At 37.9% G+C, this 25,022-nt stretch overlaps 1 protein-coding gene across 2 annotated transcripts; it reads left to right on the plus strand.

Annotated features, from left to right (window-relative positions):
• Window positions 1–527: 527 nt before the first annotated feature.
• CCDC39 (coiled-coil domain 39 molecular ruler complex subunit) lies at window positions 528–24,271 on the plus strand. Of its 2 annotated transcripts, none has more exons than XM_068953891.1 (20): window positions 528–717; window positions 1,429–1,548; window positions 2,559–2,705; window positions 3,777–3,935; window positions 4,589–4,681; window positions 4,770–4,898; window positions 6,617–6,808; window positions 8,594–8,697; window positions 9,038–9,170; window positions 11,086–11,280; window positions 12,010–12,174; window positions 13,488–13,625; window positions 15,161–15,369; window positions 16,941–17,064; window positions 19,182–19,341; window positions 21,115–21,221; window positions 22,452–22,592; window positions 22,732–22,911; window positions 23,156–23,244; window positions 23,892–24,271. In XM_068953891.1, exons 1-20 carry the CDS (start codon window positions 613–615, stop codon window positions 24,052–24,054), a joined length of 2,853 nt encoding a protein of 950 aa, XP_068809992.1. In that variant the 5' UTR covers window positions 528–612; the 3' UTR covers window positions 24,055–24,271. The 2 variants fall into 2 exon arrangements, with proteins under 2 accessions (XP_068809992.1, XP_068809991.1); XM_068953890.1 differs by having other exon boundaries at window positions 4,767–4,898; window positions 23,892–24,179.
• Window positions 24,272–25,022: the final 751 nt, after the last annotated feature.

The following is a 25,022-nucleotide window of genomic DNA, read 5'->3' on the forward strand; positions in this document are numbered from 1 at the left end:
TTCACCGGGAAGCTTGGCTCCCTGCGCCATGAGGCACGCAGCGAGATTGCCTGCAGCGAGCTGCCGCTTTGCTCAGTAAGAAGTTGGCCGCTGTTATTGTCACAGAGGTGGGAATCAAAACAAGAAAGGACGTGTGAGAAACAGAAACCTGCTGAATTTTTAAAATACCTCATTATCTGGGAAGCAAGGTTGGGGGTGGGGAGGGGGGAGAAGGCGGCCGGCAAACAACGTGATCCACGACATTCGTACTTCGAGGCTTAACTTCGTAGTATGTTGTCTCACGCAGCCTATTTTCAGGCCGGCCCAATTCGCGGGAAGGGCGGGGCAGCCCGCCAGGCCCTTTACCTCCAGCCACCTTCCCCGGAAACGCAGGCTCCTGCCTCTGCGCGGCCTCCAGCGCCGGCTGGCTCAAGGGCAAGGAGCGAGCGAGGGGCTTAACGGTCAAAACCGCCACCGTCTCTCTGCCCTCGCTCGGGAGCGGCTCCCGCCCGCCGCACCCCGTGACGCAGCCGCCGGGGCGGGGCGGGGCCGACTGCCCGCGTGCTCGGTCGCCAAGGGCTCGCCGTTGCTAGGGGCCCCGCGGCGCCGCCCTCCCCTTCACCTGCCGCCGCCATGGAGAGCGCCGGCTCGTCCGCCTCGGTGCTGGCCGAGCTCCGCTGGGACGATGGCTACGCCGTCCCCGTGGCCAACGCGGAGAACAAGGCGCTGGAGGACGAAGTGAGCGCGGGGTCGCGGTGGGAGAGGGAGGAGCCCGCCTCGGCCGCGGAGCCGGGCGTGGCGGCGGCGGCGGCTCCCCCCGCCGCACCGGCCCCTTCCCGCCCGCCTCAGGCAGCCGCGGCGCCCCCGGGCCTCGGCCTCCCGCCGCCGAGCGCTGCGCTTTACTGACGGCTGAAGCGGGCGTGAAAAGCTGCCGGAGCAGGAAAACTAGCAGTTCTGCGCCCGCGGGGCTGCCTGTAAAGGGTAAAAAGCGTGTGCGCCTTCCGTCCCCTGCACGCTATACGGTTTCAGGGAACTGAAACCCGATACGTCAGTTGGATGCGGTATTTTTAATTCGCGCTGCACCGTAACGTTGCCTTTCACTCAATAATAAGCTTATGCAGGCAGGCTGGCTGAATAGAAGTAGACAAAGCAAAACTTAGGAGGACTTCGGGGTGCATCTGAATGTTGAGGGGGGGGGGAATGCCCGCTCAGCAAGATAAGTCCATGACAATTTTGGTTATCTTTACAAGCAAAAGCACTTTATGGCAAAAGTACTTTTGCCGCTGATGTTTAATTTAAAACCTCTTTTCCTCCCATTCCTATGGAGGAATATGCAGAGCATGTTTTCTATTGTTTTTGTGATTTATAATTACAGTTATATTTTTAAGCAGCTGCAGGTAACAAACACTCAACTAAAATAGTAAATTGACAATTGTGACTTTAAAATAGCTGCAGAAGATGCAAAAAGAAAAAGCAAACCTACAGAATCAACTGACTGACTTTGAAGAGCGTATAGAAGCAATGACATCTCATTTAAAGAATGTAAGACAAGAGTTCAGCTTCGCTCAGGTAAATTGTGCCAACGTGTCCATTTTATCAGCCAGATTTGTAATCTGAAGACTTTCGTGGCTTGTATCTCTATGTATTTTGTCACTTTTGTAAGAGATTTCTCAGGCCCATCTTCCAGGACTCTCACAGGAAACGGAAGTTAAATCATGTTTCTTGGTGACATTATTTGGTCATTAAAAAAGCCCATCCATGATGCATTTTAGAATTATTTATAAATGAGCACTTTCACAGATGATAAGAAAAATTTGGTCAAGGAAAAAGAAAATGAAGAGTTAATTTTTGCACATGACAAATGAAATGAGACGGTTAAGGTGTTAGACACCTACACTTAGATCCTGAGTTAACTCACTGGAATGTGTAGCTTAGCTTTTCAAAGACTGCCAAACCAAAGCTGCACGCATTTCAGGTAGAATATTCTATGTGAAAAAGCCTTAGAAAAACTTCCCTGCAGCAGCACAGCCTCTTCAATTTTACCATGCTAGATTCAAGTTTTAGTTCACCTATGAAGAAAGAGGCAGCACAAGCTATTCTCTACTTAAGAGAAGCTTCTAGTAAGTAACAGATTAATTATTATATAGAAAAAGACCTATCAAATCACTTTTGTCAGGAAGATTAGATGATATAGAGATGCTGCCATAGGCCATCCTGGTGCACAGCTCAAAACAATAAAATTATTTCTCTTGATGTGCCTCCCGAATCTGACAGAAAGCCATCAGTGATTAAGATACTAAGATTTTGATTTTAAGATACCAAGATTCTGAACCTTGGGTGAAATATTTTCAAATTAGGTAATTAAGATATAAATGGCTGATCTGTGAACATCTGATACAGTACGGTGTATATGTATTTGAGATACTAAAATCTAAACACTAAATTTACTCTGAAAATGTCAGTATTTAAATGACAGAATCATGCCATTTCTGAGTTCTGATTCAGTTGTACATAAAATGCTTTTTTGGTGATAAAGGTCTGTTATTCCTTGTAAAATGCTGAACTGTTTTATTCTCTAGTCTCTTTACAAAGCCAGAGAGAATGAAATTGAAACTGAGCAACATTTTAAAGCCCTTGCTGAGAGAGAAGGTGGACGTCTCAAAAGTGAGATTAAACGACTGGAAGATGAGATAGTTTCCTTAAGAGAAAAGAAAAACAGTCAAGAAGTAAGATTTTTAAAAAAAATTTAAGGGAACTTTCATATTGCAATTAGTTTTTATGATTTTTTTTTTGTGCTCACACTTACAAAAGTCAAAAAGCTATTTATAAGTAAAACTTATAAACTGTAAGTGATCTAGATGTACTTCTCACTGTGTGCACAGAATGACGACGAGGAACTCCTTGCATGGCCTGGATAAGACTTAGCAAATATTAACTAGGTATTGAAAGACTTCAGTCTTTCAAGACAGTTACCGTAATCAAGAACTCGGGAACTGAGAGTGATGCTATGAAGGTGGGGTATCGACAGAGTTATTCTTAATGCCAGATACAAAGCCACGTTTCCGTATCAGCATCTTGTTAATTCTTACAGATTTTTTTTTTATACTTTAAAAATTAAATTGCTGGTGGCAGATCTTTTTTTACTCCGTAAAAAAACTTGTTGCATGATTTCAAGAATTCAAAACTTATGTTATTAGGTAATGTTACCCAATTACAGTTCTCATCTCTTTTACAAACTGTCTTTTTTTTTTTTTTTTTTTTTTACTTTCTTTGAATCATTTCAATTATGTTTGCTTATTCTTCATGCTCTCTTTCTTCTTGTTAAGTCTGTTTACAGTCCCCAGTCTCTCAAAAGGTAACCAAGATCAAGATGGTCTTGCTATTCAGCTGGATCCAGATTCTATCATCTTCATATCAGGAAGTCTCTTTACAGTCCCGTGGGACTATTTGTAAAGTGACTGTGGGATAAGGATGTTAAAATTGGGCCTTAGCGTGTGAGGGAGAAACTTTTACCATATGATGCCTCAGATCAGTTTCTTGTGTGGAATGAATATCCCACATATTAATAAAATAGGTATATCTTGCCAGCAGTTGACTTTCCTGTCTAAAATAATTTCCATTTTAGACCTGCGGTAACTTACTGAATAAAAAAGAAAGCAGAACTTAAAACTCTGTTGACAATAAATCTATGTAAACTTAAGTTCTTACAGAAACTTGAACTGGTTGTTTCAATTAATATTCACAGAATTTATTAGACATTTAACACGAACCCTTTAATTTATCTCAAATTTTACTAGAATAATATACACAAAACCACTAAGAAGCTGGAAGACTTAAGACAACAGATGAACTGTGGTGAGGAAGTTTTGGAGAGTTGGATAGAGGAATCGAATCGCAAAGACAATGATGCTGTCACAATCCAGAAATATGCACAACAAGATGAAGGGAAACTAGGAGTAAGTAGATCTGAGAGCAATTTTGTAGAAACAAAAACAGAGACCCATTTTTAGCCTCTAAAGACTTCGCTGTGTTGTCAAGTCAAATAAGATTGAGACAAGATTCTGTAGAACAGCGCTTTTGAGGTATGATGATTTGCACTTAGTACAACAATAGAATTCCATATAAGGAATATAAGGCTCATTTTAAAGGTCAGAGAGGTTACGTTTTACACAGGTGAAAGGCATAACTATAGACATAAATTTCTTTGTTCTTTTGGGTAAAATTTAAGTTTTATTTTTACCTAGATAAGAAAGCATTAAAAAAAAAAAATTTCTAGCAGTCATTAGAAAAATTGTGCCACCAGTTGTAAACACAACTTCCCATTGAATTAAGCAGGGAGTTTGTTTAAAAAAATGCATGCCATATATGTATAGGTAATGTAGATTTTTCCATTAGAACTGAATTTGTTAATGTTACTGAGAATAAAGTAAGGCTTTTTGAGTAAAACTGTCCAGAGTAATGAGGGACAGTATAAACAGACACTCCAGTCACAAGTTCAGATTTCATAGGGGTTGTTTTCCACCCATAAGTGTAGCAGAACTTTAAAAATGTATAAGGCGTTACATATTCATTATTAAATACATTATCTTTTCGTGTCATTTCATGTCAGGCACTAACGCTCCAAGTAGAGAAGCTGACTGTGCAAGCAAATCAGAAACGCAGAGCTCTTGATAATGAGCTTACAGAAACCGTAACAGCTCAGGTTTGTGCTTAAAGTTCTTGAAGATTTCCTGCTATCTATGATTTTTTTTCTTAAATCAGAAATCATAGGGGTCCTTTCTTTTAAGCAGATAGAGCTTGACAAAACAGCTGAAGATTTTCGCAGAGTTCATCAGGAAAGGCAAGAAGTCATCAGGCAGTGGGAGAATGCAATAGAACAGATGCAAAGAAGAGATCAACAGATTGATCGTTGTGCTGTGGTAAAACACCATTGTGACTGATCTATATATTGGGCCTACTTTTATATCTATAAAATTGCCTGAAATTTTGCCACACTTGCGCGCAGAGCAAGAGAGTCTTTTAGCTCAACGGTATTCTTGCGGTGACCTCTATTTCATTAAGCTTTTCCAGAGTCCAGGTGTTACAGAAAGGTATGCAAAAGCAGTGCATTGTTTTGATGAATTTTATCATCAGAATATTACATTTATTATGAAAGACGTATCTCTCAGTGTAAGTAACTGTGCTCTGCTTGATACTGTATTCCAGTACTGCTTTTTGTGTGTGATCTAAGAAGCAACAAGATGGAATGTTGTTTCTTAGCACATAAGGACAATTCAATTGCCATGAGGAGATTCCGTGTCTGAGCTGTGATACAAAAAACAAAATAAAATAGTGAACATTTAAAACGGGGAGGAATGAAAATTTCTACCTCCATGAACAAATGCTTGACTACCACTTATGTCAGAATTATGATAAATAATCACATTAAAATTTAAAGTTGGTCTCTAAGTATGACCTGCAAATCCAGAGAAGCAACAGCACTCCTCAAATCAAAGAAGACCCTGTTGAGTATTACAAGTTAGTTTTAATGTCTAAAAGGTACAGTCTTCATCTCTTTTCCTGACTATCTTAAGCACAGATGTTATCATGGAAAGAGGTACAAACAAAGTATATTCTATCCTGACTTTGTCAGGAGAGGTAGGAACTCCTCAAAGTTTTGAAGAGCACCAGAACTGGTGCAACAGAAAAAGCTATATGGATCAGCATGCACAGAAATGCTATAAATGTCAATTCCAAACAATGGCTTTTTTGAAGGGGTGGGAGGATGGAGGAGAAAGCATGAATGCATCTACAAGAAGCTTCTATCTCAAATCTTCGCTCCGCTAGTATGGTATTTTCTTGCTGAAAGATTACAACTTCTGTGGCTGTTGTCTATATGAGTATTAGGCATACCCAGAGTAAAATATGGTTTGAACAAACTTAAGATGTAGCACTTAACAATTTAATAATAGAAAATAACATGCCAGGAGGAATACTACTGAACAGAGAATAAAATGGTCTAATTGAGCTGGCGTATTTTGTATGTTATTGGAATTTTATGTACTGAGATACCATAACAAACAGACCAAAAAAAAAAAAAATTCTGGCCATCCTTCCATACATTAGTAGTCCAAAGAGTAGTCTTACTGATGCTTTTGTAAATATGTTCTGCTTCACTTTAGAGCTATGGTACAGTTAACCCAATAAATAATCTTTTACTTAACTTCAAAAAATACACAATTTCCACTGACCAGCTACAAATAGGTCAGTCAGCTTAGGTAAGCATCCCATTGTAATTTCACTGTTGTTTTTCCAGCCTTTCAAGTCCATCTGACTTCATTCATGAAATTCTTTTTTTTTTTTTGGGGGGGGGGCAATCAATCAAAATTATTTTTATTTCATGCAGGTGTATGGGGTCATGTTTTAATAAAAAAAAATAAATTATTGGAATAATATTTTGGAAGTGGCCAATTCAAAACAGTTGCAGTATTTTTGTGTTATGAGATACCAGTGGAATAAAGTAATTCAAGAAAGGTGTGACAACGAGGCCGTCTCATGCAAAGAGAAGTCTTAACAGCAATCTGTCTTCTGGTTGTACCTTTTACTAACGCAGCACATCTTAACTAATGTAAGCAAGTCTCTGTTTTTATTCTGCTAGCTAATAACAGAGATAAAACAGGAGATGCGAGAAAAAGAAATTGTGCTGAAAGAGAAGACTTCGTTTTTGATAAATGAAACTGTTAATAATGTGGAGTATGAAAAGACAATTTCTTCTGCTGAACGGGAAGCCACTAGCCTCCGAAACGAGTATCAAACCCAGGATACTTACAGAGTTCAGCTGCAGGATGAGGTAATGATGACTAAACAGTTTAGAAAAACAGACTGAAAACATCTTTAAGTTCTAACTGGATAGAAGAAATGTAGGAATAAAAACTGCTTTTCCCTGCTTTTATACTACATTCCTAATTATATAACAAAAAGTATGTTCCTCCAAGTCTACTCTTGGTGATTGGAATCTGAATCCCGAACTCAGTCCCTTCACTGTTAGTGCCAAAGAAGAGCAAAAGCACAGCCACGGAGATTACCTCGTATTCTCTATAGTGCTGGCATGAGACGGATGAATTTTCTCTTGAATTGTATAGTGCTATGAGATGCTTCAGAAGGTGTGTCTTGCCATTAGCATGTGTAGACTGCAGTATTGTATAAAGATAAGAGAAATCTCTTCTGGATTCCAAACAATTGTTATCCTATGCTCTGAGAAATAAGTGTTGATAGTCCTTGTTATGTTACAATTACTGGAGGGGGGAAAAAAAACCAAACATTTTTCACATAGCTTTCTAATCAAGAGGCGGTATGAGAGGGCTGCCCTAATGAACAAGCTGAGCTTGATTCTGTTAGTTATTATTTAATCTGTACTTAGCACTAGGAGTGAGCTGCATTGTTACATTTCTAAATGCTTGTGTAAGTAGTTGTAAGAGGTAATTTCAGTCTCCTGAGCCTTTTAAGAAGGAACACCCTTGTATTATTTAAGTTTTCTGTTAACAAGAAAACAGTAACACTGTCTGGGCTACTCAGCAAGCTCAGTGATTCCAAAATACTTCTGTGCATCTATTGTGGCATTAAATTTGGATAACTTCTCTGTAGTAGCTGGTTCATAAACTGATTCCCTAATTAAGTTATCCGTGTTCTACATGACCGAAAAAACAAAAACAAAAACCCTCAATCAGAGGTTCCAGTGTGGGGGAAAACGGCAGTGGGCTTTGGGGGCCAGATTCCTCAGGCAGCTCACAAGCTGTAGACTTCCAGATTACCTTATACTTCATGCAAACTTGAGAATTCACAGAATTGGCAGGTTTTTCTCTCTAAGCTGCGAGCTCCTTCAAGATGTTCGCAATTAATGCTACGTAATGCGTGAATGAAAATAGTCTGCCTTTGTTCAGCATCAGAGCCTCTGTGGGATGCAACTGAGAAACAGGAAGAATCTGAGACTTGCAGCTCATTCTGATACAGTGAGAAACCTCCTATATACTTTTGAACAGGTTATAAGGTTTCTTCACCTGTGAAAGTGAAGACAATTACATTTATACTGTTAAGTGATACTGTGAAGACTAATGAGCTACTTATAAAGAACAAATATTCCTATCCTATTTATATTGCCATGTACTGTTTACCAAATTAGATGTCTGCTTATTTTTGTTCCAAACAGCTTTCCCTTAGCTTAATCAAAGTAGTTCTAGATACTCAAGAAGTCTGGACTAGAAATAGTTATTAGAGATATAAGGGTATCCATGGTTACAAAGAACCTCATCAAAATCGGACAGGCTCTGTAAAAGCCTGGTTCCACTCATATAGATGCCATTGGACAAGGGTTGCAGCCTACAGCTACTTCATAATTCTTCCTGTAACCTTCATAATTAACTAGTTTTGGCCCAGTAGTCAGATGATGTGAATTAGTTTACTGACCGTAATAGCTGTCCTGATTTATAGCAGCTCAGAATTTTGCAGCACTTTTCATTTAGAAAACTGTTAAAAGAAATGGAATACTTTTCAATAAATAGAACCGTTACAATTTTAAGGGGCCTAACGTGTACCAAAGTACAAAATGGAGCAATCAAACTCTTATTTAATTTATTAGCTGAACACTTTGAAATGCACTGTGGAAAGAACTACTTCTGATCTAGAGTCTTCAAGAATACGAGTAGCCAATCTGAAGAAAGAAACTCAGAAAAAAAAAGCCAGGTAAGAAACAGACCTTTAGAAACAGTTTGTGTGAGTGAGTCATGTAATCAGATCCTTGACTGAGCAAGGAACTTTAAATAATGTTGATTATTAAAGGATCCACTTTTCTCATTGTTTCACATCCTCTGTGGTTTCTGGCACTGTACAACTTGGAAATACTCCTGGTAATCCTTGTTTGTTTTTAAAGCAGGTGTAAAATATGAATATGTCCTTGGTTATCATACATTCAAGTTCAGCCTGCTTTATTAGGCAACTGCTCAGTAAGATATGCTACTTACCTGCAGCAGTGTTGTATGTGCAACCTTTAGTTTAACTTGATACATCATGTACTTCTGTTTAGATTAACCTCTCTTAAAGACCAAAATGCAAGTCTTTCCAATAAACTGAAGCTTGTGACTGAGAAAACACTCAGTTCAGAAGACAAAGCTTTGAGGATGGAAGAAATATTACAGGAAGAAGAGAAAATTGTCAAGGTAAGATGTTTTAGGTAGTTTCTGCAAATGAGGATTCATTTGAACTTTGCAAGTTATATATGGAACAAACTTATTTATGGCTCAGAATGGAATGTAGGTATTACTAATGACAAGTAGCTACTTCATCTCAAACTGATGCCATCAGGATAGAGGGGGGTCTAGGTCTGTGTTGGGAAAACTCTGGAAGAACATAAGTGATCCTAGTAAAGTAGAAAATGTGTCCCCTTGTATTAACATAGGATAAACATAATACTGTGGGAAGGCTTATGGAATCGTCACTTTACATATCGTACATAAAACCAGTATTCGGACTGCATACGCTTACCAAACAGTACGTTTACATCTGCACTGTCCGTTACTTGCAGCTTCTTGGTTTGATTAAAATAAAGTTCTTTACTGAAAAGTGGCAAACTTACATGAGGTAACATTTTTCTACTGGTTTGTAACAATATACAAAAACATATTTTGTGTTCTGCTTAGCTCTGTCGGGCATTCCTCTCTCCAAACACTCTACTGCATGGGCTGCTGAGGAGCCAAGAGCCTTAAACTTCTAAGCTATCAGTTTCCTAACAAGAAGGTTAGGACATTTTTGGATACATATCTTGCATTTTGCTAGATGACTGGGTATTGGATACATTGAAGCTTTCTCTACTGTAAGATGACTAGGTTACATGAATGTGACAGAGAAGGTGTTCCCGCACAAGTGACAACAAAACTACCTACAGCACATGGTTGCACTTTTTTTCCTTTTTGTATTGTTTCCTGCAGCACCTATGTGAAACAATCCCCTGTAGTAGATTGAGTCTTACTTGTATTTTTCAAACTTAATGACCTTACAGACATTAACTATGCATTTTAAATATACATACATAAACTATAGAGGGGACATCTTTGTTTTATAGTTTCTTAAATTATAGGCCTTACTGTAAATGTTTTGTTTGAAATTTTCAGAGATTTTAAAAACAAGCTGCAATGATATAACACTTCATTAAACTGAAAACCTTATTTGCTTCCCTTAAGACTTTTACCAGGGTGGCTAATAATGGTTATTAGCAGGGTTTCTTTACTTGCATATGGGGCGGATAACCTAAGATGACATTGAGCTTGGCAGCTCTACAGCTTTAGGGTAATATTTTAACTAGGATGAACTGTTCTTGAACAATGTCTGTAATGTATTAGTCAGAGGAATGCTTTCCATCAACATATTAGACACACATGTCTATTTGCTGCATCTATTAATTTACTGTAAAGAGATATGTACAGGAACAATGTGGATGAAATCTCACCATTTTTTGCTTTAGTCCTCTGACACTTCTCCCTCTTAAATCTGTGGTAGAGTACCATTGCACAATAAAGCTTATTTAACCTCTCTTTATATTGACAACCTCATTTAAAGGAAAATAAACAATTTTTATTAAATACTTGCATTTAAATATGCAAGTGAGATTACTAAATGATGGACAAATCTTGATCCAATTCTAGTAAATGAATTTATCATTACAGTCGTAACCTCCAGGAATATAGCTCAAAATTGGACACATGGATAGGAAGGAAATTAAAATAGTTTACTTCTGAAATTAAATGCCTCTGTCTAGACATGATCCAAACACCACTGAAATCAGTGCAAAAATGTAACTGGCTTTAACAGATTTCGTATTAAGCCTCTATCTGCTTTTTTTGTATAAGTCATTCATAAGAAATCAAACGGCATTTCCCTACTTACATATACTAGAAGACACAGGAGGTTTTTGTTTTTAAAGGAGGCCAGGAATTTAGTTTTCTGAAGCGACAGGAAGAAGTAGCATTCCTTGAATATTAAAAGGTCATGTAATAGCAGGGTATGATCCAAGTTTTAAAAAAAAAAAAAAAAAAATCATTCCTTATAACTTATGTACTATCATTAATTTGTCATCAGGAAAAAGAAATAGAAATGAAACATTTGAAAGACCTACATTTCAAGAAAACTCAAGAGTTAAAGGTGCAGAAGGATAAGGAGCAGTGTGTTGTGGCAGAAATTGAGGGAAGTCGAACATCACTTAAAAATCTTAACAGTCGTCTGCGCAGACTTGATGCGGATGCATTAAGACAACAGGAAATAATGTATAACCAGGTAAAACGTTAACAGGCCCTCACTTCATGATCGTTCCTTAGGGCTAATGAGAGTAAATAGCTTGAGTTCTGTAATTTTTACCAATATGTTATTCTTCAAAAATTCTGTGCAGTATGAATGTGAAGTCTGCATTTCTGTCTCTAAGTTTGTGAATAAAACTGAAATAACTGAAAATTGCTATATATCACCAACAGTGTGTGCGTGTGGATTGCGTTGCTTTTGGATCTTCTCTTTTTTCCCCCACTAATTTCTCAAATCAATTGTTTACTTTGATCCCTCTGAACCACGGACACCTCAGGGTAAATTTTTAAAGCGATACAAGAGGTACATGCCAAAATCCTGTTATTTACTAATTGGATTTTGTGCATATTTCCTATGCACCACTTTGAAAATTTGCCCTTTTACATCAACATCCACTGGTAACAGCAAGATGGCAACTCCACTGTAAGCCTCCCTACAGCAGACTTGCTGTGTACGCTTTGTTACTTTTCTAGAAGATGACTTCTGAACCATCATAGCGCATCAGTCATCTAAGAAAATTTTTTATTACTGTTTCACATTAATGAGGTTTATAAGCCATAGATTATTATAAAACAATAGCTTAATTAGGTGAATGTCCTAAAGCCAACAAAGCTATTTCGAAGTTTATATCTCGTGTTTTAGCTTTATGGAAAGGCTATAATTGCTTATCTCAGACTATTAATTTATTCTTTTAAATTATTTTAATAGGATTTTTATATTCAGCAAGTAGAGAGACGGCTGTCACGGTTAGAAGGAGAGGTTAATGCAGATGAAAAACAAGTTCTGGAAGCAAAAGTTGCTGAACTTAAGAAAACCTTAGAAGAAAAGAAAAATACGTATAATGTTTTACACGCGCAACACAAGAAACTTCAGGTAACTTCCTACAACAACAGGTTTTCTGTGCAAGTTCCTAAAAAATTCAATGAATTAAGTAAATTTCTTATTAATAACTTAGTACTAGATTTAAATATATGTAAGCCATAGGGAAAACTTCATGTACACCCTTTCCCTGCACCTTCCAGAAAGTACATCATTACTATACCACTGAGACACATTAACATGAAGACATTAACCTGAAGTGTTGAAATGCTGGGAAGACAAGCTTAGTTTCCATTTCAAGATATGATTGCTTGCAAAGGTCTGAATTTATCTCTAGAACAACTGACAATTAGAGAACGTTATTCTGTGACACTGGTCCTTATTTTTGTATATTTTTCATAAAATAATAGATACATTTGCATTTAGAATTTCACAAGGTAACGTTATTAAATTGAAGGGACAGTATTTGAGTTAGCTGACCCCTCTGTTGATACGTAATTTGGAAATACTATTTTTGTCTTTAATGTAGTCCCATGGGAGGATTTTGCACATACATGCTGCTTCTCCAATTCTCCACTCCCCAGTCTCCTTCATTAATTCTCTACAAATGCATATAATTCTCTACAAATCCTTCCTTGCATAGGTGAACCAGTCAGTTACTCTGTAGCCAACTCATACTCTCTTATTGTAATGTATCTGAAGCAACTCTGTTCAATCAGTCAGCTACGTTTTAGCCCACGTTTTGAAAACCCTTTTAAGGAGAAACCATAAAGATTTCTTTTTACATAAGAAAGGTCAAGTTTTTAATAAAATACCATGGCTGGCTTCTCAAAGCAACAGTTAAGAAAAAATTAGATCAACTTAGTGAGGGAAAGAAACTGTTCATAGGCAAGCCCTTTAACTAGAGATCAATGCCATAACAAGATTTAATGTCTGGAAACTGGCGTCTATGAAATTCATTTTTGAAGAGATGCAAAATTTGAGCAGTGAGTGTAATCAAAACATTGGAATTTATTAAATACTGTGGCGTCTTATCGAAGTCAGATGGTTCTGTGAAGATGAACGAAGAATATAAAAGCCATGGTCAGACGTGCGAGGGCATTTTTTTTATCTAGACCAAAACACATGATCATACTAGGATTATTATGCTTCAAATAAAACAAGCAATGAGCGCCATTAATGTTGCAACAGCAATCTGCAGCACAACTGCACTGCACAAGGCGCTGTCCACACAGCAGCATATGGACACAAGATGATGGTGGTCCCTGGTTCCAGGACTTAAAAATATTTCATTTCAAATCAACTGCTAGGTTTTGGTGTAATCTGCATTCACTGAAATGAATTAAATATAACTTATTTGGAAACAGAGTGATGTCCATTTCATCAAGAGAGCAATGGATAAGACAGGAGAAGAAACAAGTGGTGTGATGATCAAGATAAATGAATTAAATCTTTTCAATGAGAAATCAGATCAAGAGTTAAAAAAAGCTAAAGCTGTTAAGCAGGTACAGTATTATTTTCCAACTTTACTGACATAGAGCATATTTTTTTTAAACGCACAAACTCACGAGTGATCTGATCTGAAGGCTGTTGTCAGTCTCCTGCAGAGCAACGTAAGAAAGCCCCTCACAGTTTCTTAGCTCACACCTTCCTTCCCAAACTTTGATTTGAAGTCACTCTCATGGCTATTATGTCACTAGGCAAAGTGTTGCTTCTCCTCTGTATGCAGCACAAAGTTCACTTGGGAATGAAGTTATCAATTTAATCAGATACTGCGTATACCACAAGAAGCATCTTGAGAGTGCTTTTTTCTGAGAACACTGCTTTTAAAATAGACTACTTATTTATTGCTCAAGATGCTGAGCAGACTAATAGCATGTTATGATTCCTCCTCCCTTTCCCACCTGCAAGTCTCCATAGTTGCCTATCAAACAGCTCACAGAGTTGAATATTTCTTCTTCTGGTCAGCATGCCTTCTCCCAGTATTAAATTTTCATTCTCAATCTGTGATGCTGATTAGTTTGACTTAATCTTATTAAATTTTGAGATTTTGGCAGGAGACAGTTTTGATCTTTCCCATTCATTAGGGAATTAGAAATAAAACAAAAGTCTTCACTGTATTTTGAGAAGCACAAAACAGGGAAACGTTCCCAAAACCTCCAATGACTGCTCATTTTTCCTGCAATAAGCTCTACCCCTCCTGAAGGAAGCCCTAAGACAGCAGAACCATACAGGGTCTAATTAGCACTGACACCACAGAATAGCACCCCCAAAAAAGCAAGAAGATTTAGTTTTACTGTCAACCTCATTGCTGCACTTGTTCCTCAGTTAGAACCATCTCTTTCCTTGGCCCGGAACTTTTTTTTAGGGGGTGAAATTCAGATGAACAAAGGAAACAGGGTGATGGCATAAGAGAAGTTGGAGAGGAAAAATAACTAGTTAGAGTTTGGGATAAGAGGTTTGTTTGTTTGTTTGTTTGTTTTTAAATGATTCACAGTGTTCGCATGCTAATGAGGTTCAGCACTGACTGCTTTTCATGAGCTTTCATATATATATATATATATGTGTATATATATATATATTTGCTCATTACACAGCATAACTCTTAGATATACAGAATCTAGAACATTTTCCAAGACTCTTGTAATAGCTCAAGTAAGATAATAACGGTTTGAAAAAGCTCCTTGTAAGGTCTGCTTCATTTCTTTAATCATCTTTATACTCTCACAATTCGTAATGCTAAATTAAAATAAAGTTGTTTATGAAAATGCCTAATGACACATAACTCGGTCTGAATTAGCGATTCTGAAGAATTTCTAGGAAACCATTCAAGAAACAACTTACCCATATAGCACTCACCATGTAAGCTGTTAGCAAAGGAGAAACTAAGAACATCCTTAAATGCAGAGCAGAATGAGTCTTACAGTTGTATATACAGAGGGTAAGGTAATGGATGCTTTATATTTTTCCTAACTTATTTATAAATATATTAATAAAAAAAGATATTTTCTTATTTTGCGCGTTTTTTGACATTTGTTAGGAGATGATGGTTGAAGATAATCTCTTAAAACTAGAATTGAAACGTCTTCAAGATACTCTGTCAAACAAGGCAGAGAAAGTTCTCACGCTGGAAAAACAAAAATTGAAGTTAAAGGCAGCAATAGCAGAAAGAACTGAAGAAATCAAGATTCATAAGGCAATGATAGATTCGCAGATAAGGCTTGTGGATCAGGAACGGCAACGCATAAGGTAATTATTCTTGATTTTCAAAATCTCATTCACAGCAAGTCAAGAACTGCAGTACAACTTAAAACACACCAAAGGACCTTTCCCTAAAAATCCTAACTAATCATTCTCCAGTGTTTTTTTTTTTCCAACTTCAGCATAATAAAAAAAAATAGCTAGTAGTTTTCCCTGTTCTTAAATTGTGTTAATGGCTGAAAATGTAAAGTTTACATAAATGTAAACTGAGATCAACTGAAATTTCAATTTAAAACGTCCACCTTTAACACGGGTACTTCCTTACAGAGAGATAAGCCTTTTATTGTATTTCACCAATAGAGAAATTGAGGATGAACTAATTCCTGCTCAAAGTCATACAGTGAAACAGTTTAGGATCTTTTTTGCTAGCCTTTCTCTGAAAAAAAGCCTGCAGTTTTAAGCCTTTGACAGCGACGCAGTCTCTGCTGTCCAGTATCATGGACTGGCAAGAGATGATTGTTTAACCTGCTAGCAAAGATCCTCTCTACTATTGAGAGTAAACTGCAGTGGCAGTTGTGCTGCTACTGTAACTTTACAATGTCAGACGTGAGCTTTTTAAAGTAAAGGTCACATGCGTGAACCTGCATTTTGCAAAATAATCAGAAACTGTGAAAACCGTTTCTAGAGCTCTGACAAACAACTTAGAGAAGTTGCTTTTGAAGAGGGTTTAGTCATAATTACTTGATAAAACTGTTATTTCTCTGGCTTATCTAATAAGTTTTTTAAAAAAAAATAAATGCGTTCTCCACTACCTGCCCTGTATAACAAAATTCTTAAGCCTCCTGCAGTACGTATGTGTCTCACTTCTTGCCCACCTATTTTGATACAGGACACATCTTATAAAGCCGCCGCATTTAAAGCAACTTTTCCCTTCTTTAATATGCAACATATTTCTGACAATCTAGCTCTGAACTCCTAATATCTACATTGTAGTCAGTGCTTAAATCCAGCCAAAATTCAAAGCTTCAACAGCTGAGCTGCTGAAATCTGGCAGGCTTTTTATTCACTCCTCAGCTAACCACACCCCACACAACGGGAAATTAGAGTGATTTAGTGTGACTAAAGCTTAACTGCTCAGGGAGAGTGCAGACTGTGTGTTTTTTCCCTTTGATAATTACACAGCTAATTGGTACTTCCATGTAATTTGATTTGGGGTTGTTGCCTGCTGTTGCTTACGTTCATCTAGCAGTGGCAATATTAAGATAATATCAGCAGGGGGCAGTTTGTGCAGCTGTAGGATTTGAATACCAAACTTTTAAATGTTTTCTGGAGAGGACTGTGGCACAGCCTCCCATGATGCACTGATGTGGAATATGACAGTCAATTTGACTCATTTTAGAATTGAGAGAGAACTGCAGATAGCCAGAAAAACAAATGACTCTGGCTGCGGGAGCAACAAAAACCAGTATCAGCTCAACGGCTGCCATACCTGTCCCCAGTACACGGGCCGGATGCTGGGGTAACACCAGTAATTGGAACTGCTATAGCAAGAACTGCCCACAAAACACTACAAGATGAACATTTTCTCAACCCATTTATTTTTCCTCAAAATAAATTAGTGCTGAATTCCAAGATCGCCTGAACAAAATCGATAAACTGAGATGCAGATATGAAATTCTTACTGTTGTCATGATGCCACCTGAGGGAGAAGAGGAGAAAACTCAGGCCTACTACATAATTAAGGTATTTTACTAGCATTATAATTTATGACTGATGTAGTGGAGTATGAAGCTATAGATTTCCCTGGGCTCTACTACAGTAACCTTCTTCTCTACCATTTACTTTTAAGTCTAATTGTTTTCCATTATCTGACACTGTTGGTTATCCAAATAATACAGAGATTTCAGATTAATCTCTGTGGTCAGTCCTGATAGAAGTAGAGACTTAATTTAGCGCAGTTTGAAAATCTCAACAAGTACTTACTTCAGTGCTCATTAATTTTCTACAAGGCCACACGAAGTACTACTGGCTCAATGGCAGTCCATCCACAAGTGAAAACGAGTTTATCACAGTGTTTGATATAATCTTAAATTCTTCTAGCCTTCAGAGAGTGTTATTTTGAAGTATTAATTTCACCATATGACTTTTAAACCTTGACAAATGTGAACTTCCTCCATTCACTTATCATTCATCTATGCACACTTCAGCTTTTCATTGGGGAAAAAAAAAAAAAAAGCAGTCTTTATCCATAATGCAATACCCAGATTCTAGAATATCCACAAATTGTCTCATTTGCTCTTAAATCAAAATGCCTCTAACGGCCATCTTGGCTCTACAGTCCATCTTCTTCTTGCTTTTAAGTGAGAAATTTCTAAAAGATGGTACTTCTGCTACTATGAGATCCAAGCAAGAGACCCTCAATATAGCCCTTGTGGTCACTGTGCGTGCACCCTCTACAATTGTGGGGGGGTACTTCGACAATATTGGATTTTCTGAGTAGCAAAAGATCCTTTGAAGGAAGCTTTCCTAATACAATGTTGCATCTGGGCAGGTTTTCCTACAGGACACCTTATTCTGAGTTGCTACCCAGCGAGCCACAGGAGTTCCATCTAAATCAGCATCCATATTCTATTATTCCTTCCAAAGTCTCATTCATCTGGAACAGTAATAGTTTTTTGTACTACTGACATTAAAAGAGCATATGTGTTTTACTTTCAAAGAAGGAAACCTGTTTGCTGATCCCCCAACTCTATAGCAAAGAGGATGAAAAGTGCATAATATCAAAAGGTGATTGTCCAAGTATACTTAGAAGTTGTAAGCTAAGTTCCCTTCACCAGCAAATAAAAGAGCTCGTCATTATATGCATTATCTGCAGAAGGAAGACTCTCTGCATTACTGACACCTTCTGTGTAGCCACTTGGCGTTCTACTCAGTCTACTAGACATCACGTTACCTCTGAAAAGCATAGAGAAAGTTCTTAGTCGCTGCTTTCCTTGACAAGATGATACAATTTCACCTCTTTGCATTCCAGTGGGTAAACACAGAGAGGATTACTTCAAGGGGAAAGAAAAGTTACTTGAGATGCTTTGCTAATATACATATTACACCGTCTCCCCCCTTTCCTTGTAGCTCGTCACTGGTTGCCTCTGGCAGATGTTTAGCTATAGCAAAGTACTGGGGTAATGACAGCTTTCTTCTCTCTCTAAACATTCTAGTCTCTTCCCTCCAGCTCCCACAGCTGTATATGCACACTGTACTGTAGTCCTTGTCCCTCTTTAGGTGTGGCAACTAATCATAATTCAGAAAATACATCTTTTATACAGGGGCTATAGAAAATACTTCCCTTCTCTGGCTGGCTGGGTTTCTTACCAGTCTTGCAGCTCAGATTAATGAGGCCTCTTTCAACTGGATAATTTCCAGAAAAACTGAAGGGCTTTTAACACTCTCTTGATGGGTTTATATAATGTACAAGCTTAACTCTTACTTGGATTTTGCGGTGACAGGAAACTCAGGGTGGGCACGTGCTGCAGTTCACGCCAGCAGGACAAAGCACGAGAACTGTGCTTTGTACATACTGTGGGTACTGCTAGTCAGGACTTTGTAAGCTTAGGTGGAGAGGCAGATGCTCAACTATAATGAAATGCACATGAAACACCTTAAAGAACATTAATTACTGTAAATAGCTACTCTTTCCAGCTACCTAGTAGCTGAAATCTCAGTCCAATTCTAAACACATGGATGACTCCCCATAACTACCTAGGATTTTAACTACTGAATCTTGCTGGCATTTTTTTCCCTTACAGTTATCCTAATGCTTTCACTATCTGTTCAGTCACCTGAAACGCCAGTTTTATTTGCAGGCTGCACAGGAAAAGGAAGCACTTCAACGTGAAGGTGATGATTTAGATGCAAAGATCTGCAAAGCTGAAAAAGAAATTGTAGCTCTGGAAAACACTCTGCACGTACTTAATAACTGCAACAGCAATTACCGAAATTCTTTCAAGGAAGTCACTGAGACAAGTACGTAAAATGGAAATTGCTATTTGCTGGGTGACTTAAGGATGATGGTGTAAAACTGGTATGCACTGGGGAAATTCTGTGACACAAATGAATCAGCCAGAGACACTCCCTTTGGCTACTGTCAGTTTAGTAATTCACACGTTGCTATGATTTGTTCAGCAAGGCAGAGCAGAATAACTAAGCACAGAAAAAAGGGCAGTAAGACAGAATCAACTATGTGAACTATGTTCATATTCTATCATCTGATTTATGTAAACATCTCTAAACCTATGTAAATATTGTGAAAAGTCATAAGTAGGAACAGTAAAGGGGAAGCAAAGCATATAGACCGTTACTGGGGAAAAACATCTTTATTGGGAGGAGTGCCCAGCTAAATACATAGCTCTAATGGGTAAACTGGGCACAGGTACCTGGCACAGTGGAAAAAGCACTTCCTTTTCTGCGATGCTTCGTCATGCATAGCTACTAATTCAAACAACAGAAGAAGAGCTGTGCCACTGGCAGTCTTCACTTGGTAGACTGAGCTAGCTTAGGCACAGAACTACTCAAAGCAACTGTACCCCTTCCAGTGCTAGCTCAATTACAGCCAGCTTAGGCATAAACACTTTAGTGATGAAGGCAAATCTCTTAGCTACGCTGTCATTATCTGACTTTCACATGGGAGGGGAGGGAGAAAGTAGTAAGCTGTCATCAGGGAAAATGGAGTTTTACTTAAGAGTAAAACGTAAGAACTGTACTATTTTGGCATAGTGTCAGCAACTTTTAAAATATTGATGAGCCAACTAAAAGTGCTGAGCTTTTCACAGAATTCTGGAAAATATCTTGAGCGTTTGTTAAGTGTTTCTGTACTTACTCTCCTTTCTCCACTTCATAAATATGTTCTCCTTTTTCCACTTTCACATTTTCTTTGCTTAGCAGCAGCACAAGCAATTATATAAACTTTACTCTAGGAAGAATATCATTTAACTTCTGTGCCCTCTGCTGGCTCTGGATACAGTGGCTCTTAAATTATTATATTTCATGAAACCAGTTATTTTTTCCACAGTCACTTGGGACAAGTGATAGAGTTAAAAAAAAAAATCCTACACCCTGAGGTATCTTTAAGAGATAACAGTGGAAAAGCAGTCACTATGGGTATCTTTACACCAAATTCCGTTATTCTGTGGTTTTATTGGAAAAAAAATGATTTGTTTAAAAAAAAAAAAGCAGCTTTCTGGCTACTTTTTAATAATTCATGTAGGCAGCTTATAGTTTAGTACTTGCATTATATATAATTTTAATCAACTAAATAACAAAATTACATGTCTGCTGAAAATACACATGGTGTGTAATTAGACAGAAGTGGTCAAAAACTTTTTAGAAATAGTAGTTAGCCTAGCAGCTTTCATCAGGGGCTTGCTAAACCAAAAGTGACGCAGAGGGTTCTTTCTCCTGTACCCATTTGGGTGATGTGATTTTATGAATCAAGAAGAGAAACGTAACTGAACGTAAAACCATCAATGAGTTCAGCAATGAGTAATTCCAAACTAAACTACGTGATTTGTCCAAAAGACTGCCATTCAGCACAAATTCACAGCTGCAGAACGTCACGTCAAGCCTTGGAAAAGGCTTCTTTGCTTGGTTTAGCCATAAATGATGTGGAGTATATTAGTACTCTTTGATGCAGTTAAAGCGTGACTTACTTTAAAATGAAGATTGAATATCTTAAGCTTGAGCTAGGCTGTACATACTGCTTGTTCAGCATTTACACCGAGTCATTGTTTGGGATCCCAGGTGAGGAGTACAGTGAAAAATTGAAACTAGAAGAGGAAAGAAGAGTTGCTGATGAAAAATACAGATACAAACGAAAGCAGATCAAAGAGCTTCAGGAAAGTCTCCAGGTAAAGTACAAGAGTTTCAGTTGACTAGACAAGGCTGCAACATATAGCTCTCAACCCACACAAACCGTCTCACTGAAAGAATAGGAAATTCTGTGACATTTTTTCCTCAATCCTTTTTACATCCCATACTTTGCATCAATGGATACAATATTTAGAAGGCTCTACCTCTCCTGTCAGATTGTTTGAGTGCTCGCGAATCTGAATTCGCTGAGTCATAATGCAACATCAGGCTTTTTAATCACATACAGCTAGAAGATTAAAAATGCCACAGGCACACAGGCCAAATTCTGTGCTTTGCTGGCATCCAGGTGCTTATAATTTTAACACATCCATTTGATGAAAAGAAAGTAGTTACAGTCCTGTGTAGCACACTGTATTATACTGTCTGGTATTGCAGGAATAAAAATCCACATGTCCCAGAAGTGTCCCCTGGTGTCTAGGTCCCCAGATTTTCTAGGAGAAAATTTTCTGTTTTGTGTATGTTGTAGGTGCTCCCGTCTGTGGAAACAGTACTGCTAGAGAAAGTTAGCTGACTCACTTAGTGGGCTGAGCACTAGCACATGGAAAGCATAATCTGTGTTTGGCCCCCACATTGAGTATTTAGTCTTGGCTGCTTTTGTAATCAAACACACACAGCCCTTAAGAAAGGGCAGCACTGATCTCTGAGGTGGGACATTTCAGTTAAAATTTCCTTAAGTAGAAGGAATCAAAGGCACCTTGTTATATCCCAGGTGATTGTTCTAAGCTCTGAGTTATTAGATAAAGATAGGCAAACATTCCTATTGCTTATTCTAAACACAAGACATACACCATACTTGAGAAACCCAAGGTACCCATCTCTTCCCACAGGAGATGTAAATAAATAACATATACATTATTTTTAGAAGGACAGCTTGCACCGATCAGTTAAGCACTGCAATATTCCCTGGTACAGGGACACATAGGCACTTCTGAAAGCATATACCTCTAACTTCATTGTTAGTACTCTGAACGTCAATTTTTTAATTTATGTAAATCACCCAGTGGTCTCTTTACCCAAGTATTCATCCAGTAAGCAATTAATCTGATAGTCAGGAAGTCTGAGTTGCATAATCATTAATACTAACTGCTTAAGGTACATTTAGAAAGAAGTAGCAGCAATAAGAGATCAAACCACAAAGTGATATAAAATTTGAACAGAGATCACAACTGTTCTATAAACTAAAACTACTGTTCAATATGAATTTGCAGAGCACAGAAAAAAGTTTTGATATGGTACTGAAGCAGGAGGCCCTCTACCAAGAGCAAAAAAAGGAAAAACAAGCAATTATTTTGCAGCTGAACAAAGACATAGAAGAACAGAAGCCAAAACTAGAAAGGGTTATAAAACAGGTTGGTATATAAGTAATGACAACTTCTAACTTCATAGCGATAGAGAGCAGTCTGGTTAAAACTGCAGAATTTCTACTTAGTAGGTTTCTGAAGTATAGCAATTTCACAATAGCACGCTTTAAAATATTTATGTTAAAAGTGTTCTAGACTATCCAGAGAAATTCAGTCTGTAAAGAAAACTAAAACAGAAACACAAGAAGAAAGAGACATCGATCTCCGTGAACTGAAAAACTTCAACAGAACCATTGACAAGCTGTTAGCTGATGTTCTAGAAGCAAATCCCGACTTAATTACACCCCTTCAAATGTACTTTCACCAGGTGAGCTTTCTAGTTGACTGCTGCTAAAATCTTGATTGATAGTTCAGATCTACTGAGGCGTGTCTTGCAAAGGCAACTCCTCAATTCTATAATAAAGTGTGCTTATGGTAAAACAGGAAAAAAGCATTCATCTGCTTTTAACGTGTCTTGAAATACAAGGAAGAATTATATACTTTCCTGTTATACTCAGTCCTATTACACAGGAATCCTAAGATCAACAGAATTTGTTTTTTCAATTTTCTAGTCCAATTTAGAACTTCCTACTATTTCCTCTGCTGGTGGTAGTCAAAGTTCTAGTTCACCATCATCACAAAGCTCACTGGCCTCTAGCAGGTAAGTGCCTGCAATGCTCTTTTACCTTAAAGCTTGAACTAGCAACATTTTTCCCTAAATAACAGAATTCCTCACTCTTCCAGATTCCCTCAGTCTCGTCCCTGCCTACACAACCGTCTATGAAAAACGTCTCTTTATATGTTCCCCTCCATCAAGTCCACTAGATTTTTCTAGCACGCAATTAACAGTTCACTTCAGCATCCATCACAGTTTAAAATAAAACAGTAATTGCAGAATAATTACATTTACTTTTTCTAACTGTGCTCCAATTAAAAAGTGATTTCCCTTTTTAAAAGCACAAGTTTGTGCGCTCCAGTCAGATTTTGCACTTGCAGTTGCTCATGTGGGCCCCCTTTCCTAATTGAATAGGGAAGCTAGACACGCATGCTTTTCTTGATGACTGCCATGAATAAGAACCTAGAATAAGCTTTTTTCCCCGTTCAAAGTGCATTCTACTTACAGTACTGCTTTTAACATGTTGAATCAATTACGATCTAACAAGGTTCCCATAGATCCACTGCAGAAATCTATCACTTATATAGAGTAACACTGCTGCCAAGTGGCTTTACGGTAAGCAACCTTCAGGAGAAGCTCTGCTCAATAGATAGGGATTTCTATATTCTGATGAATACGTTTTTGTCTTTCAGATCCTCCAGAAGCACAAGTTCAGCTTCTAGTCAGACTTCAGCACTTAAAGTCATAGACCTGAGCTTGTCTATCAACAGTTCTGCAGAAGCAGCTACCATTGGTTCACAGCCACCCAGTGGAGCTAGCAACTCTGGTACTTATAACCACAGAAAAAAATCTTAAATAGTCTTTTGAATGCCATAGTAAAAGCCTCATATTAGTTAAGACTTCTAAATTGGTTAACTTACACCTTAATTTATATAGCAAGATCTAATGGCAATTAGAATACATCTTAGCACTAACTTCTACCAGAAATGTCTTAACTTCTTACTAGAGTATACAATATCTTATATAGTAGCAATGTTATTACGTGTATATTTTACATAATAAATTAACTTTCAAATTACTTTCTCAAGTTCGGCTGTTGGAGAACTAAAGATCTGGGAAACCCTTCAGAAACCAGCAGTTCACATTCTTACAATGAAAAGGCTAGTTATGTTAAAGCAAATAATTCTAGTAAACAGATAACTTATGATTGCTGCCATCTCAAGACAAATGTAAAGCAGACTAGGTCCCCACTCCAGGGAATAAGCTGACTACATTACACCTGTTACATATATGCAAAAGCTCCAGAACAGACAGTAATACTGTCTGGAATGGGCAAGCTTAACCTTTGTAAAAAAGATTAGGACTTTTCATGTAAATATCTTCCCTCCTTAAAAGTGATTCAGAGCACTTATCCTGAAAGTAATTTTAGGTTACTATAGCAATAACCTGGGCAATAAAACTTATGCCTCAAGATCATTCTGGACCATAAATCACATGGTCATCTCAGATATCTTCATGGAGATATAGGTAGTATAGGATTAAAGTCAGTAGAACTATACTTTTCCTATTCAGCATTACATGGTACGTTTTTGGCAGCTGGCCTGTATGTTAGGAATTACTTGGAAAACTTGCAGATGGAAGTACAATCAGTACTGCGCAATCAGCCAGACGTTCAGTTCAGTGCGCTCTACCAATCTTCTTTGAAGAACTCATTCTTAATACGGGAAACTTCGCTTACAGCTGCAATCACTGCCTTCAAGCTACTGTAACACAAATCCCTAACAACAACAAAGATCAAAGGCCCACGTTTGAACATTTCAGGA

The sequence above is a fragment of the Struthio camelus genome, chromosome 9 (genome assembly GCF_040807025.1).
Source record: "Struthio camelus isolate bStrCam1 chromosome 9, bStrCam1.hap1, whole genome shotgun sequence".
Classification (NCBI taxonomy): domain Eukaryota; kingdom Metazoa; phylum Chordata; class Aves; order Struthioniformes; family Struthionidae; genus Struthio; species Struthio camelus.